This window comes from Dermacentor silvarum, chromosome 10 (genome assembly GCF_013339745.2).
Source record: "Dermacentor silvarum isolate Dsil-2018 chromosome 10, BIME_Dsil_1.4, whole genome shotgun sequence".
Lineage (NCBI taxonomy): Eukaryota > Metazoa > Arthropoda > Arachnida > Ixodida > Ixodidae > Dermacentor > Dermacentor silvarum.
The window spans coordinates 84,604,039-84,618,571 of NC_051163.1; the positions used below are offsets into that span (position 1 = coordinate 84,604,039).

The 14,533-nt window shown below is 46.2% G+C and overlaps 1 protein-coding gene across 1 annotated transcript in view; it reads left to right on the forward strand.

Moving 5' to 3' along the window:
• Window positions 1-1,395: 1,395 nt before the first annotated feature.
• The window catches only part of LOC119431672 (uncharacterized), a 42,951-nt gene continuing 29,813 nt past the window's right edge, over window positions 1,396-14,533 (forward strand). Inside the window, exons 1-2 of the mRNA XM_037699150.2 lie at window positions 1,396-1,534; window positions 13,269-13,530. Of these exons, the coding sequence (XP_037555078.1) occupies window positions 13,269-13,530 (262 nt within the window). The 5' untranslated portion in view covers window positions 1,396-1,534. The remainder of the gene's footprint in view (window positions 1,535-13,268; window positions 13,531-14,533) is intronic.

The following is a 14,533-nucleotide window of genomic DNA, read 5'->3' on the forward strand; positions in this document are numbered from 1 at the left end:
GGCACGTTAATCTTCATTACCTCGTCTTCAGCAGAAGAATACGACCGAAAACGAAAAGCTTGGTTGGCACGTCCCATGCATCCAAATTGATTTTACAACGGAATTATTACCATGTAAAAGCTGAGCTGGTTCAGGGTTTACCAGTATCGCGTTGACGATCTAGGCTCATCCAGAGCACTTAAGGGCTTAAGAGAGGTATCGGTTCTACCTATTGTATAAAAAGCGTTAAATTCTCTCTACTAAACACAGCTAAAGTTATAGCATCTGTGGTTGATGCAAGTCTCTGTAAACCACCTATTTCATTTTAGCAAGAGTTCTACCATATTCCAACGCGTTAAACAAATGCATTCCAATAATCGATAAGGCTTTAAAAATATCTGCTTATGGTGTCTGAGGTTTCGTTCGCGGGCACCTAGCAATGTACATGTGCCCTATGACGTGTTCAGTAGCATACGCACGATGAAGTAAACTGGAAATAAAGCGCTTGGTAGAAGTTAGCGCCGTGTTTTGTGTGCCGTGCCTTCCGTGTTCATGTCGTTCTGCCGGCCATACAAGACATTAGAATGTTCCGGGAGGGGAGGGGGGGGGGGGGTCGCATACCGAAGTGACTGCACCCGGAGCTATTCTAGGTCTATTCTAGGCGCGTTCGAACCATTCTAGTGGGATATTTTTTAATACAGATCGTGATTTAGTAAGAGTCTATCCTCTTCACGCCGGTGAGAGTGTTGGGAACGCATGTTCGGGATGATTCTTGGAACAAAAAGAGCACGAGCATCTCCGTGAGCATGCTTGCCACATTCAAATTCAATGAAAATAATGAATAATGAATCTTATTCTTTATTTTGGCAGCAGTTGTCCACTATCTTTAGTTGTTACTCTAATCCCTGGCGCTTACGTAAAAACAAAGTGACGCAAATGCTGGCAATCCCGACAAATAATTTAGAGAATTCCAAGATCAAAACAATATTGTTTGCCATATTGGGTCGAATATGGCACGCTTAAACTAAACAAAACGTTTAAAAATGAAACGTAAAAGATATACGAGTATATTGTCATGCAAGCTTTTGCCGGGACGATATAATTGAGGTGCGACAAGCACCCTTCGCGTTCTTTTCGTGTAATCGTTCAATTCTGTGAGCTTTCGGTTTACTCTACGACGCCGAGACTCACAACGCGGTGGCCTCGCGTTACTCTCATATCAGTTATCAGATTCTAAATACACAAATGAGTGAAAGTCGATGCTTCACTGAAAGTGCGACGTTGAAAATATAGTGCTTGTTGCGCATGGCCTGGTTGCCACAATCTCGCGATACCCTATCACTACCGGTGGCGTTGGTGGTCGCGTTTCTTTCGCTACAAGCTGAAGATGCCGTGACGTCATTAGTGCGTCAGCTTGATATTCTGTCGCCAGCGATAGCCCGGTCGCACTTTCACAGCACCAGCTACCATTGCTGGAAACTTGTAGCGCGGGTGCTGTGTTCAGCCGTCTACAAAGCCAGGCTGCAGCAGAGCTTGGCCCAGCGAAGTTGGAACGGTAAGCCTTGCGTTTGTGGTCACATGACAATGGAAGCGTGGGGGAAGCCAGCAGTATGTCTTAATGCTACGCCTCGCGTTTAGGCTCGCCTTGAGTGGGACTTAAGCATGCATAAGAAGCAGGTACGAAATGCAACATTAAGGCTCGAGCGAAGCGCATACGGAGTGGTCCTTTCTTCGGTTAGGCTGATTTCAACGTTTACTATACGTTGTGTTTCACCTTTTACTACACTGTGAGAAAAAAAAAAAAGAGCGCGATAGCTGGCACACATCATGCCTGTAGCAGTTCGCGCTTGCTACGGTCATTCTGACTGACAGAATAAACTTTATTGAAACCAGCAAGAGGTGGCTGCTGGGCCTAGGCCTCCCGCGCGGGGCAGTGTGCCATCTCGGCGAGAGGGTCGTGGGGTTAGTGTCAGGGTATTGTTATGTACAGTCCCAAAGCATGTGTGGAAGTGTCGCTGACTGTGTCTTACAGGTATGGCACGTGGGATTGGGGTAAATGTCTGGGTAGATCTTGTTGTAACGGTGTAACGAGGGGTAGGTATTGGTTTGTAGCAGGCGGGCAGTTGCAGCCTGCGCTCGGGATAGTTTTTTGTGTGGGCCGGAATAAGTTCTACGCTCTAAGCAGGATTTCAAAAGATCATTGTAGCGCGTCAGGCGATCCCTAGCGGTGGGGGTAGCCTCCGCGTCTCCCGCGCGGTTAACGAGCCCTCACGCTAGTAAGTTGGTAACCTAACTTTTTCCATTATATGCCCGCTTCTGCACGCCCTTCTACTATCATTTTGAGCTATCAACATACCACAAGGCTGACGTGGTCCAGTAGCAATGACTTTCTGGTGGTAAAGCGAGGACCTGGGTTCGATTGCAGGTAACGGCGGCCGAACTCAGATTGTGTAAAACGCGAAAGCGGTCGTGCATTGAAACTTAGGCGCTTGGTAAAGAACCCGTAGTTGCGTAGAAATTAATCCGGAGGCCATGACTATAGCGTTCTTCCGAGCCAAAGTGTTCATTCAACCGCACTATTTGAAGCCGTAGTTCCCTACATATAACATTAGTCTTCGTAGGGATGCACGCAGGGCTTGTATCCCTCTCTTGATATCAATAAATGGGCGCCCAGTAGAACTTATCATGTATGACAACGATGTGGCCTAGTGGGTAGTCATGTGAGCTAGTTGGTATATCATAATTAATTGGGAGAGCGTTAGTGCAGTGCACAACTGCACCTCCCAAACAAGGACGAGCCCTACTTCCAACTGAGGTTTATTTCGGCATTACAGGGAAATAAGTAGCCCATAAAAGAAAAGATAGCACTGTGCTTCAGCGTTTTGTCACCTATGACATTTCTTTAATATAGAAGTCTTTTTTTTTTGTTGACTTATTTCTGATTCGCTACGATAAACCTTTTTTGGAAGTAGCGCTCGTCTTTGCTTGTCTCATCGTCCACTTTTTGCTTTGCTCTGCCCAGTATAACCACAGTGTAACAAAGTTTCCGCGGTCGACTATTTACGTAACGAGACACAGCTACGCTGCTTACAAGCGGAATTTCGCACCACCATTAAATTGTTGCAATATTCCGTGCCATTACCGCGACGTATACCGCGACGGCTACCATTACCGCGACGGCTACCACATTCTGAATTAGGTGGGACTAGATTCGTGTGCTGCATCAATCTGTCTCAACGTTATAGAACCCCTAGATCCAGCCGTAGTGCCCGCCGTGGTGGCTTAGCGGCTAGGGCGTCTCGCTGGTAAGCACGAGGTCGCGGCATCAAATCCCGGCCGCGGCGGCCGCATTTCGACCGGGGGCGAAATCGAAAAATGCCCGTGTTCTTTGATTTGGGTGCTTGTTAAGAACATCAGGTGGTCAAAATTATTTCCGAGTCCTCCACTACGGCGTGCCTCAGTCGAATCGTGTTTTTGGCACGTATAATCCCAAGATTTTAATTTTGGGATACACCTGTAGTAATTAAACCCATTAATTATTGTTTAAATAAACAAGCTTGCTCGTTTTTTGTTTGCTTTTTTTCTACTGGCGGCGAATTGCATCGATGTTTGAAGCTACCTTGCTTTCTCACTGATCAGCTGCTTTGGAGTACGTTTTAGTTGCTTATTTTTCTTCCATCGCGAGATGGGTACACAGTGAGACAATTTGGTGGGCTTCAAATGTAGACATTGCAATGTTTTGTAGTATCGCTCGTGCGTCGACCGCCCGGTGTGTCCGCCGCCTTCTTGTAGTGACTGAATCGGCGACAGTGTGCGTGGGCGCGAAAGGCGATTTCCATTTCTAATCTATTCTGCTGCGCAGTTCGCTACAGCAGTGCCCCCCCCCCCCCCCTCCGCAGCTACAAGGCCACTGACACGCTGTACGGTCCATGTTGGCGCACTATTAAAAAAAATGGCAAAGGTATACATGGTGCACACAATATATTGGGTCGCCAACGCAGTCACCGCCTGGCGGACACTGGCAGAACACCGCCTACTGGGAATGGCGCCTCGCGTATTCTGCTACCACTGCGTGTTTACAAGTGCTCGTTTACGGCGTGCATTTCCTATAAAAGAATGTTTGTTCCGTAGTTGTAATGGAGCCGTAGGTGCAAGTATGCGTTTTTTTTTTTGTCGATGTATAGAAGCAGTTAGTCTTTCGATGAAGCTTTTACGCTCTAATAGGCTCAGTGAATGTCTCGAACGCACGTCGTGCGATTGTCAGAGCCACTGTAAGCAAGGATCATTTCATTTTTGCCGCTTTGCGGGCCGATCTCATCAGGAACAAAAACATTGAAGTACTTTTGAACAAATAATTTGGTTGCTTTAGCGAATGCTTGTTGCGATTAAGGTCCCTAGATATTTTTTTTGCTTTCTTTAAGTAGCGACAAGCATTGAAGTACCGCTGACGAATCTCATTAGGCGGCGCTCATTCCAACAGCCATATTCTTCCTAAGGCTGTTCACCCGCATTGACTTGCACGCTGCTGCGAGCAGCGTAGATAGCAGCGGTCGTTGACGGTCGCATGCTATCTAGGAAGATAATGGCAGCCGATGGAGTAGATGTCGCTACTTGAAAAAGAGCAGGAAATCTAGGGACTTTGTTGCGATGTGCGGATCATCCTATAATTTTTCCGTCACCGCGAGTCGTGAACGGCGTCGTGTGAAGACAACACATCAGCAGGGCCGCTATTTCGTAGCGATGCCTTTAATGTCATAATGCCTTTTCGCGATTATCGCGCTTTGTCGGTGGTCAGAGCGACGGTCCGCTCACGATATCAACGTTGATAACGCGATTGGACCGTCGCTCTGACCACTGACAAAGCGTGATAAGCGCGAAAAGGCATTATTACTTTAAAGGCATCGCTACAAAATACCGGCCCAGTAAGACCTTAAGAAATTGTATCATATCACGCTACGCTTGGTTTCAGTCCCATATTCGCATGACTATCGCGTAGTCGTTATGCGACCGGCCTTATCTGTACCTGAGTTGTACTTTGTGGTTCTGATAGCGCGTCAATTGGACCCTTTAGCACTCTCTGCTACAAAGGGACAGTGAAAATGTAGTATTACATGAGGAGCGAAGCATGACCATGGGAGCCGCTAGGTGCTGTACGTGATATTAAGTTGCCGGTGGCTATCATAATTAATTTTATTCTGGCATTGTTAGCTTGACGCAAGGTAGCGGCCATTTTCTTTAAAAAGTAACACTAGTCATTAAAATTCACGTTGTGATCCACCATGATACATGTAACCAAAGACTGCATTGGGTTGAGTTAACTTTTTAAATTTACTGCTACAAAAATAAGCGACTGCCGAAATATGGCTTGTCCCTCAACCTCTTGTTTTGTTTTCACTGAGAATAAAACGCTATATGTATGCGTACAAGCCGGGTAATAATTGTGTAGATGAACTCCCTACTTAATGTTAATTGCACAGCAATTGAGCGCATCGTATAACTAGTGCAAGTTCAACAGAAAAGCTTGCATTACTTGAGCAGCGCAACAGCAGTGTCCAGAGGGGGCCGAACGCTAAGCGCGCGCAAGAACGCCCCCCCCCCTCCCCCCTCAAAAAATAGATCAGCCCTATTAGGTCATGATCATACGCATTTGCTTCTGTCATTCCAAGTTCGCGTGGTCGCAACATTCATACGGGGACGGATTGCCAGCGTAGCTGTTTCGGCTGAAAACATGGGCTGCACACATTGAGACATCATACATTTTGTTTTCACACGGCACCACACTACGCCGACACAAGCGCCGCCGCGGTCACTGCACATTCCATTCATCTGCCGCAACCAAAAAGGCTTTAAAAGAATTTCAGAGCGATAGCTCTGCTACTTCTGGCATAAGCCCAGAAAACGCCTGGTTGCGTTAATCTGACCTTCAAGCTCAGCCAAAGTGAAACTCGGACTTCGCCTTCCACTACCGGCGGCTGCTGCATATGCCGCGTGGGCGCCCATATCTTGAAGGTAATCTGCATTTTGGGCAAAGTGCGAAGTCACGGAAACCTCATCTTCAGAGATTTGCGATGTGTACAAAGTGCGCCGAGTGCTGGTAGCTTCGTATGAGCTGTGCTTTCGACGCTTCGTTCCCGTTGAAGCGAGACGCAGCTTGAAGGTCAATTCGCTCGCTGCTGTGACCGCGCCGAGCAGCATCTGTGTTGTGTTGTGGTGCAATTGAAGATGCGGTAGTTATTGACGGCGCCGAGTTCAACCATGGCCAACTTTTTTAAGCCTCCTTGGCCGCAAGTACTGCTGCAGCCGGGCCGGCACCTCCGACGTGCGGGACGTCATACCCACAGAAGCGCAGGCTACATTCACAGGTGCCGTCGCCACACTTTCCCCATCTCCCCTACCCGTCTTCATTCCTCTCCACGCACCGTGATACCGACGTAAGCCACCCAGGGTATCTCCCCCTGGGAACGCATGCGGCGTATTCATACGGGGGCTAGAGGTAAACAGCTTCGCTGCAGAAAGTGCAGAAGTACAGGTTGTGTGGTAGCTGACGAGTGGCCCGTTAAACGAGTTTTCGCTTCTCGAGCGCATAATACCCAAATACTTTCACATTTAAAGCAGCCTAGAAGGTATATTTCTGTTGCTGGTCCTTCTGTAACTATTGCTTTCTGTCAAGCGTATAGTCTCAGTCGGGGAGCCATCTGTTTACAGGACTGAGACTGCGCAAACTTCAGCATGCGCGTTTAGAAGCGAGCACGTCCTATCCCGAATCTTCAGGTTGCAATGGGACAGTAGACACGGCATGATTTGGGGCATTGCGGTCACTTTAATCTTGAACTCGAAATATAGTTTGTGAACTGGTCGCATTCACATATCATGAGTGTTTTCATCAAGTGGATTTTCTTGTTTGTTTTGCCTTTTAAATTGTTCACCAGCGGCTATTCAGAACACTTCATTATAGCATGTGCCACACACATGGCCTTCACTGCGCTAGATATTTTCGCTGCCTTAATTTCCTGATGTATGAACTGCATTTTACAACATACTACCATGCCGACTTGGGCAAACTTGCATCGCAAGCGTAACATATCTTCTTATTCGCAAAATTTGCGCACACCAAAATTATTTACTTTGGAACACCGGCAACGATGGCGATGGCTGAGATAGCCGGGTTTCCTGGTTGAGTCCAACCCCTACTTGACGAAGTAGGCGCTTTGTAATATAAATTCATTTCGCTTTTGTTATACCTTCTTTCTGTGTTCACATTACGGATTGCGACCCGCCGGGGTGGCTCAGTCAGCTAAGGCGTTGCGCTGCTGAGCTCGAGATCGCGGGATCAAATCCCGGCAGCGGCGGCCGCATTTCGATGGAGGCGAAATGCAAAAACGCCCGTGTGCTTGCGTTGTAGTGCACGTTAAAGAACTCCAGGTGGTCAAAATTAATCCGGAGCCCTCCACTACGGCGTGCCTCATAATCAGTACTGGTTTTGGCACGTAAAACCCCAGACAGAAGAACACATTACGCATTGTGACCTACCTTTGTAGAGAGAAATGATTTAATGAAAGGCAGGGAGGTTAACCAGGACAGAGCCCGGTTGTACCTTTGTAGGAATGTCAAGGGTGTGCCCTAGATATTTCCGCGTAATTTAAGCATCTTCTCTATGAAGCCACAAATTCAAAAGCGTGCATGCAACGGTTTTCTCGAAAAACATTTTGGACGAAGTAAATACGACAGGAACTGGAAAATATAGTTGCTTAGACGGAAAAATTGGTCACATCTCGTACCATTCATAGCACACTGCTAACTCGTTATGAAATCGATCCAGTTGGAGCACTGTCATTATAGTAGTCCCACGCGGCCCTTGATCGCAATCGAGCTACATCGAAATTAACTTCATCGCTTGTCACTGTCTGGCTACGGCAAAGCAGTCCATTCGATCCTGACACTAAATCCCAATCGGGCTCCATCGCGATTAAGTACCCGATGTGAAGCCGGTGTCGCCAGTGATCCGTTATAAGTGGTGGTCTCAATACGACACTTAAATGAACTGCATTTTCTGTTTATGGTAGACTAGGATATAGTTTACGTGGTAGCACGTATGTGCAGTCTGTAGGGTATATTTAGGTTAGGCAACTTTGCCACAAGCCAGTACTAGCTTTCGTTTTGTAAATGATGCAATTCCTTTGTGAGACGGTATAGTCGCTCTTCATTCACGTTCTTGTGCTCAATCGATACTGCCTCGCCATGACCTAACCTCAGACTTGCAAGCCATTTTTGTTCTTGGTAAACGAACTTTGGCCTAGCAACAGTGCCATAGGTTGTCCAGCAAATGTGTCGCTCAGCTTCGTTTACTGTGCTTCGCGCTCATTCAGCAATTAAGGAAAATTCCGCAGTGGGCTGGTTGGTTAGACATTAACACTGAAATGCAGCCAAGGGACAGGATTTGGGCGATTGCGCTCAGGTGTCTTGTGTGGTTTTCTCGCCCAAGTTCTGTTCTTTCGGCACTTTGCGGGACAGTGCTAACCATTCAGCAAATTCGGGCAGTGCATGGAACTGGCTTGACATGTCGATTTTTTTTACTTCGTGACACTCGCACGGCCAGTGTGTTTCTCGTACATGTGATAATTCCGTGTATTCTGTAGTCAGCCGCCTAGAAATATATCTTAAGTTTATTCTGATTTGTTCTGTCAAACGTCTTCCTGCCATTTTTCAGTGCTGTTACTTTACAGGTGGCCTGGCACAGTCAGGCAAATGTTTGCCTTTAGTCTTGTCCTCGTGGACATTCTGAATTTTCTTAAATAAATTAGTCGAGAAAAGACGACCGCGCGCGCCATCACGTTCAACTTGGCCAACTCTGCAGACAGAGTTGACCAAGCTGGCAGCGTTCCGTATTACTGTGTCGGTATGTGCTTTTGTGCGCAAGCGCAGAAATTTTCATCACTGAGCTTCCGCCTAACATTTTCGAATACTCACACGTGATCGGAGCTATCTGTCGGCTCTGCACTAAAACTGGACGTTTCCCTCGCAATTCTTATACCCTGCCGTTACATATCGCGCATTATTGGTGCATTTATCACACAATTTTGTGTTATCTTTCCATAGGGACTTCATGCGACACCACACGAGATATCTAGCGCTTTTTTTTTGGTCGTGCTAAAATACCTCGTTCTTCAGAACCCGCCAAAGGGCGTTGCATGTGCGCGCCCGTGACATGTTGTTTGCGCAGGTCATTTATAGCCCGCAAGTGATCCTGATCTTTTCGCATTCGCGAGAAAGGCGCGTTTGATCAACCTACAATAACGTATCGAAGTGGCACTAACATGCTTAGGCGAAGGAGTTGCTGGTCTCGATCCAACAGCTAAACCATCCTGTTGCGACAGGTTGGCAGGAAGACCTGTTATTGGCAGAAAATAGCAGTTTCTTGCACTATATATCTTTATAGCTTTTCCGGAGCAATATCCAGTTTTTGAGCACTCCAATTGCAAAAACAATCCTGCTGTGTTGCACTGTATGTCAATGTTTGAATTTTCTAGACCCAATACGTTTCCAGGACGCTTTTATATTCGCAAATAGTTTTGACGTTGCCTTACAGTTCGCGGCCGCATGTAGAAAGTACGTGGTTAATGACCAGAATATTTTTTCACGCTGTGCTTGTGCTTTGTGCCATCAGTGCAACATGAGCCTTCCGCCTAGTTGAAATTGTTCACCGAATTCGTCCATTCCTGCTTTGTTCGGCTTTTTCCGTGAATTCGAACGCAAGCAAGCGCATTCAGCCGTTGCTAGAGCACGTTTTTTTTTTTTTTTGGTGTTTGTGTGCAGTTGTTTCCGCCCTCTTTTTCAGCTATGACTGGCGAAATTTATTACCAGCAAATGCGAACTTTATTTTAAGGCGTAGGCCAAGCACGAAACCCAACGAAAATTTGCATTGTTTCACCTCTACAAATCAAACTCCAGTCCATGTCCAGATTCTACTAAATCTAACCTTGACTACATAACAGCTTCGGGTGGTTTACAGTTCAGCATCAATTCCTTTTCTACTCGTATAATGGGAACTATTTTTGACGACTTCCTTCCAATATCACGTCTGCTTCATGTTACTATGTATGCTTCAAGCTTTGCGACTCGGTTAATATTTTGCATGTTAAATTTGAATGTCGCTGACTTTTATACTGTCGATCAGTGTCCTTATCATAAGTCTTATCTACGCAGCTCCTGACTTAGATCATTTGTCCTTTCTGAATAGAGTACGCTGTTTATATACGCACCTTAAGGGATATGCCGGAACCGATATCATTTCTTTGAACTCGCCTGTTTGTTGTATTGGTGACCTAATTCACTTCCAGGTCTCCTAAAATTCTCCTTAAGGTATGATAATTTCCTGTTATAAAGTCGCATACTTGTTCACTTGCGGCCCTTTATACGCAATGCCTCATGACTTCGGTGCACCGGAGAGCTGGAAGAACGCGAACATTATCCCCTTCAGTCACGAATTATGATAGACTTTCGATAAATGTATGAAATCTACAAATATTTATGCCAAGGTACTGCATGCTCCATTGAAAGCAAATCTAGGTAGTGGAAGGACTCCTTGTGCATATTATGATGACTCATTATAATTATAGAGTTATCAAATATCTGCTTAGTGATCAGTCAGTCATACTACGTTTCTTTATAAAATAAATCTAGTAAACCGCTAGAATTACATACACTATTTAATTATTCGCTGCAAGCATTACTAGAAAGGAAAAAAAGTTATTTCACAGCTGCTACCAAACCGCTTCACGTCGAACAGCCCGTCAAACACGGTAGTGCCTTCACCAAAGTGGTCGTCTATAGTGACACATTGCACTCAGAAATAAAATGGAGGTGCGTTAGGGTAAGCGGAATTTTCAAGTTACCATAAGCTTAATGTTCGCGATCTATTCCTTGACACCACTGCAGAGAAATTGCGAAAATAAGTCGCGTACACAAATGTGTACGCCGTGACTGAAGGGGGTATACTAATATATACGAAGGAAGACGTTAAATAATTAACTTATAGACCCATTAGCTTACTTTCAGTATTGTATAAAATATTCACGAAGATAATTTCCAACAGAATCAGGGAAACACTTCAGTGAACGAAGAGAACAGGATGGCTTCAGGAAGAGTTATTCTACGATGGATCATATCCATTCCATCAATCAGGTTACCGAGAATTCTGCGGAGTACAATCAACCTCTCTATATGGCTTCCATAGATTATGAAAAAGCATTTGATTCATTAGAGATGCCAGCAGTCATGGAGGCATTGCGTAATGAAGGAGCACAGGAGTACAGAAGGCATACGTGAATATATTTACAAGAATTGCACAGCAACCTTGGTTCTCCACAAGAAAAGTAGAAAGTAACCTGTCAAGAAAGGGTTCAGGCAAAGAGACATTCTATGTAATGGTATTCGCTGCAGGCTTAGAAGTGTTCAGTCTCTTAGACTGGGAAGGCATAGGAATGAGGATCAATGGCGAATATCTCGGCAACCTTCGGTTGGCAGGTCCCATTGTCCTATTCAGCAACAATGGGGACGAATTACAACAAATAATTGAGGACCTTATCAGAGAAAGTGTAAGTGTGGGTTGAAGACTAATACGCAGAAGCCAAATATAATGCTCAATAGCTTGGCAAGGGAACAAGAATTCAGGATTGCCAGTGAACCTCTAGAGACTGTAAAGGAGTACGTTTATCTAGGTCCGTTACTCACATGGGACCCTGATCATAAGAGATTTATAAAATAAAATTTGGTTGGAGTGCATACGGCAGGCATTACCAAATTCTGACTGGGAGCTTAAAAAGAAAAGTGTAAAATCGTTGCATTCTACCGGTGCTAACATATGGGGCAGAAACTTGGGCGTTAATAAAGAAACTCGAGTACAAGTTAAGGACCGCACAAAGAGCGATGGAACGAAAAATGTTGGGCCTAACGTTAAGAGACTGGAAGAGAGCGGTGTGGATCAGAGCAAACGGGGATACAGATATTCTAATTGACATTACGGGAGGGGAGAAATCGACCTGGGCAGGCCATGTAATGTTAGGATGGATAACCGGTGGACCACTAGAGTTACAGAATGGATACCAAGAGTTGGGAAGCGCAGTCGAGGACTGCAGCAAACTAGGTGGGGTGATGAAATTTGCATGCGCAAGTGGGAATGAGCTGGCGCTAGACAGGGGTAATTGAAATTCGCAGGGAGAGGCCTTCGTCTGCAGTGGACATAAATATAGGCTGATGATGATAATGATTTGTTCACGATCGCAATTCAACTGCGCTTTTGCCTTCATTGCTAAGGCAATTGCTTCATTACTACCAGTCTATCAAGCTGTCTTATCGGATGTAAGATTTAGAGTACGTCACAGCTTCTTAAATGGCCATTCTGCATACTTTGGTGGGCGAACTATTACGCGTACTTGTCTTCAAACCTTCCTCTACCAGCTGCACCTGTTTTCATTTTCTTGTTTTGTTTGTTTATTGAGCGCACAAATTATATAACCACAGTGAACTACAACAATATGAATCTAAAGTAGTCGTCACACCCTCATGATAACTTTCCCGAACAGTGGTTGAAGACATTCAATGCAATAGTGGCCAAGGGGGGAAAATGTGCCGTGTTTCTGACGCCACTTCTAAGACAATAATCCAGCCCTTTGTAGTCCACATGCTGCCCCTGCATCTAAAATGTCTTCCAGAGGAAAATGGCTCCTTGCTGGGCAAGCGAACGTTTCCTCTTCCGCACGAGAAACTCTCCAGGCCGCAGGCAGCAACGCTCCGAATGCTGCAGACCAGGTCTTAATCTAGTCTATCCACTCTCAGCTCTTACACGAACACTTTTCAACCGGAATGCCAAGATTGTGGCGAACCTAGCAATTTAGAGCACATGCTCTGGCGGTGTCCCTCATTACGTGGCCGTCAACGCATTACCGAGGAAGAGTGGAGCTCCGAGCTAGGGAGCCCCGATCTACTGCCACCAGCTAAGGGCCGTCCAGAGGGCCCACGACATGGCAGTGATGCTCGTCCTCCCCGTCCCCACGTGGGAGCGGCCCGCTGCGCTGCCGCCCTGAACGGCGGCGGTGCTCCTCAGGACCTTTAAGAAAGTTCATTGTTTGTATGTGTCTGTCTGCCGTACGTATGTTCTTTAGAAACTGCCTATACCAATGGTTTTTCGCAAGAAATATTGTATGAACTGTGCAGAATGCTAATTAACAGAAAGCAAACCAGACAGTGTCATAACTGTTTACAGGATTTCTGCCGCGCTTTCCTTGTTACAGATGGCTAGTCCATCTCAGCAGGGACAAGATGGAGATGTCCTCTCTCCAGAGTACATGGCCCTGCTCCAGAGCCTGTGCAGACTGACTCAACCGACAGTGAACGAAATCAGTGGCATATTCAACGGTGAGTTCCGCCGCGCTTTGGGAGACGGAAAAACGAAGCCTTCCAAAAGGTCCGAGGCTCAATCAACTTCCCGTGGAGGTCCGTCAACATCCCGGGGAGCGCCATCCCGTGGTTCAAGGAAACGCGGCGGCAAGTCAGGTAATGATGGTTTTGTTGCAGTTACTTTTCTTTGGTCAATTAAGCGTGTCTACTCGACAGGGATGCAGCGCGAAAAGCTTGTCTACGTTCCTGCTTGGGGAAGTGCCTGTGTTTGTATTCTATTTATTTTACAGTGGTTGTGATCTTGAGGACTAGCGTGATTCCCATGGCCCATGTTCCACCCACCCGGTTGAAGTGCGAGCTCTTTTCACCCCTGATGAATGCTTGTTTGCATGCCCCTGTGAGGCTTTCAGTTGCCCGTAGTAGCGTCTCTGGAGAACCTGCAAATTTGCATTTTCTCAGCACATACTTGGTGTAATGCCACCACATCATTTCTCAAGTTCCTGGATGCACTGCTCCTTCGTAATTCTCAGATTCGATATAGCATTTCTTCGTCTATCAGGACGAAGACACAGAAGGAAGCGTAAGAACGCGAACTAGGTTAAGGTGCGTTAGCTTCTCTCATTGAGGACAAAAGCACGGCACGTTTATAAGTTGTACGTTGACATGCAGTTTAACGGGTGAATATATACAGGTGAACAGACTAAAAATAGCACCACGTGGTGAGCGTCACAGTATTTCCCTATCTGTCCCTGTGTCACGCTCCTCTCGGATTATCGCAACACAGATCTTGTTACAGTGACCGTGACTCATTTTATGTCTCCCTTTGTGAGCAGCGTTGGAGAGCCACGCTGTGGGCAGGCAGCTCGAAACACCCACTGAAACGAAGTGTGTAATTTTCCTGATACTACAAATTCTGGCGGGCCCAGTATGCACAGTGGTGCTTGCGTAATACCTGTTTAGCGGACACTGTTAGCGAGATTTCGTGAGGCTTCGTCTAACCACCGTGCCTTATGTACACGTGCTCGCGGTCTTGTCTAAACAATTAAGAATGCAAATGTTCAACGTAACGCCGTTGCTGAATATACACGCCAGCAGCAAAAGAGTACACTTGGTAATTGCAGCAATAGCTGTTTGTCTGGGTCAGCTCTGTGCCACTAAG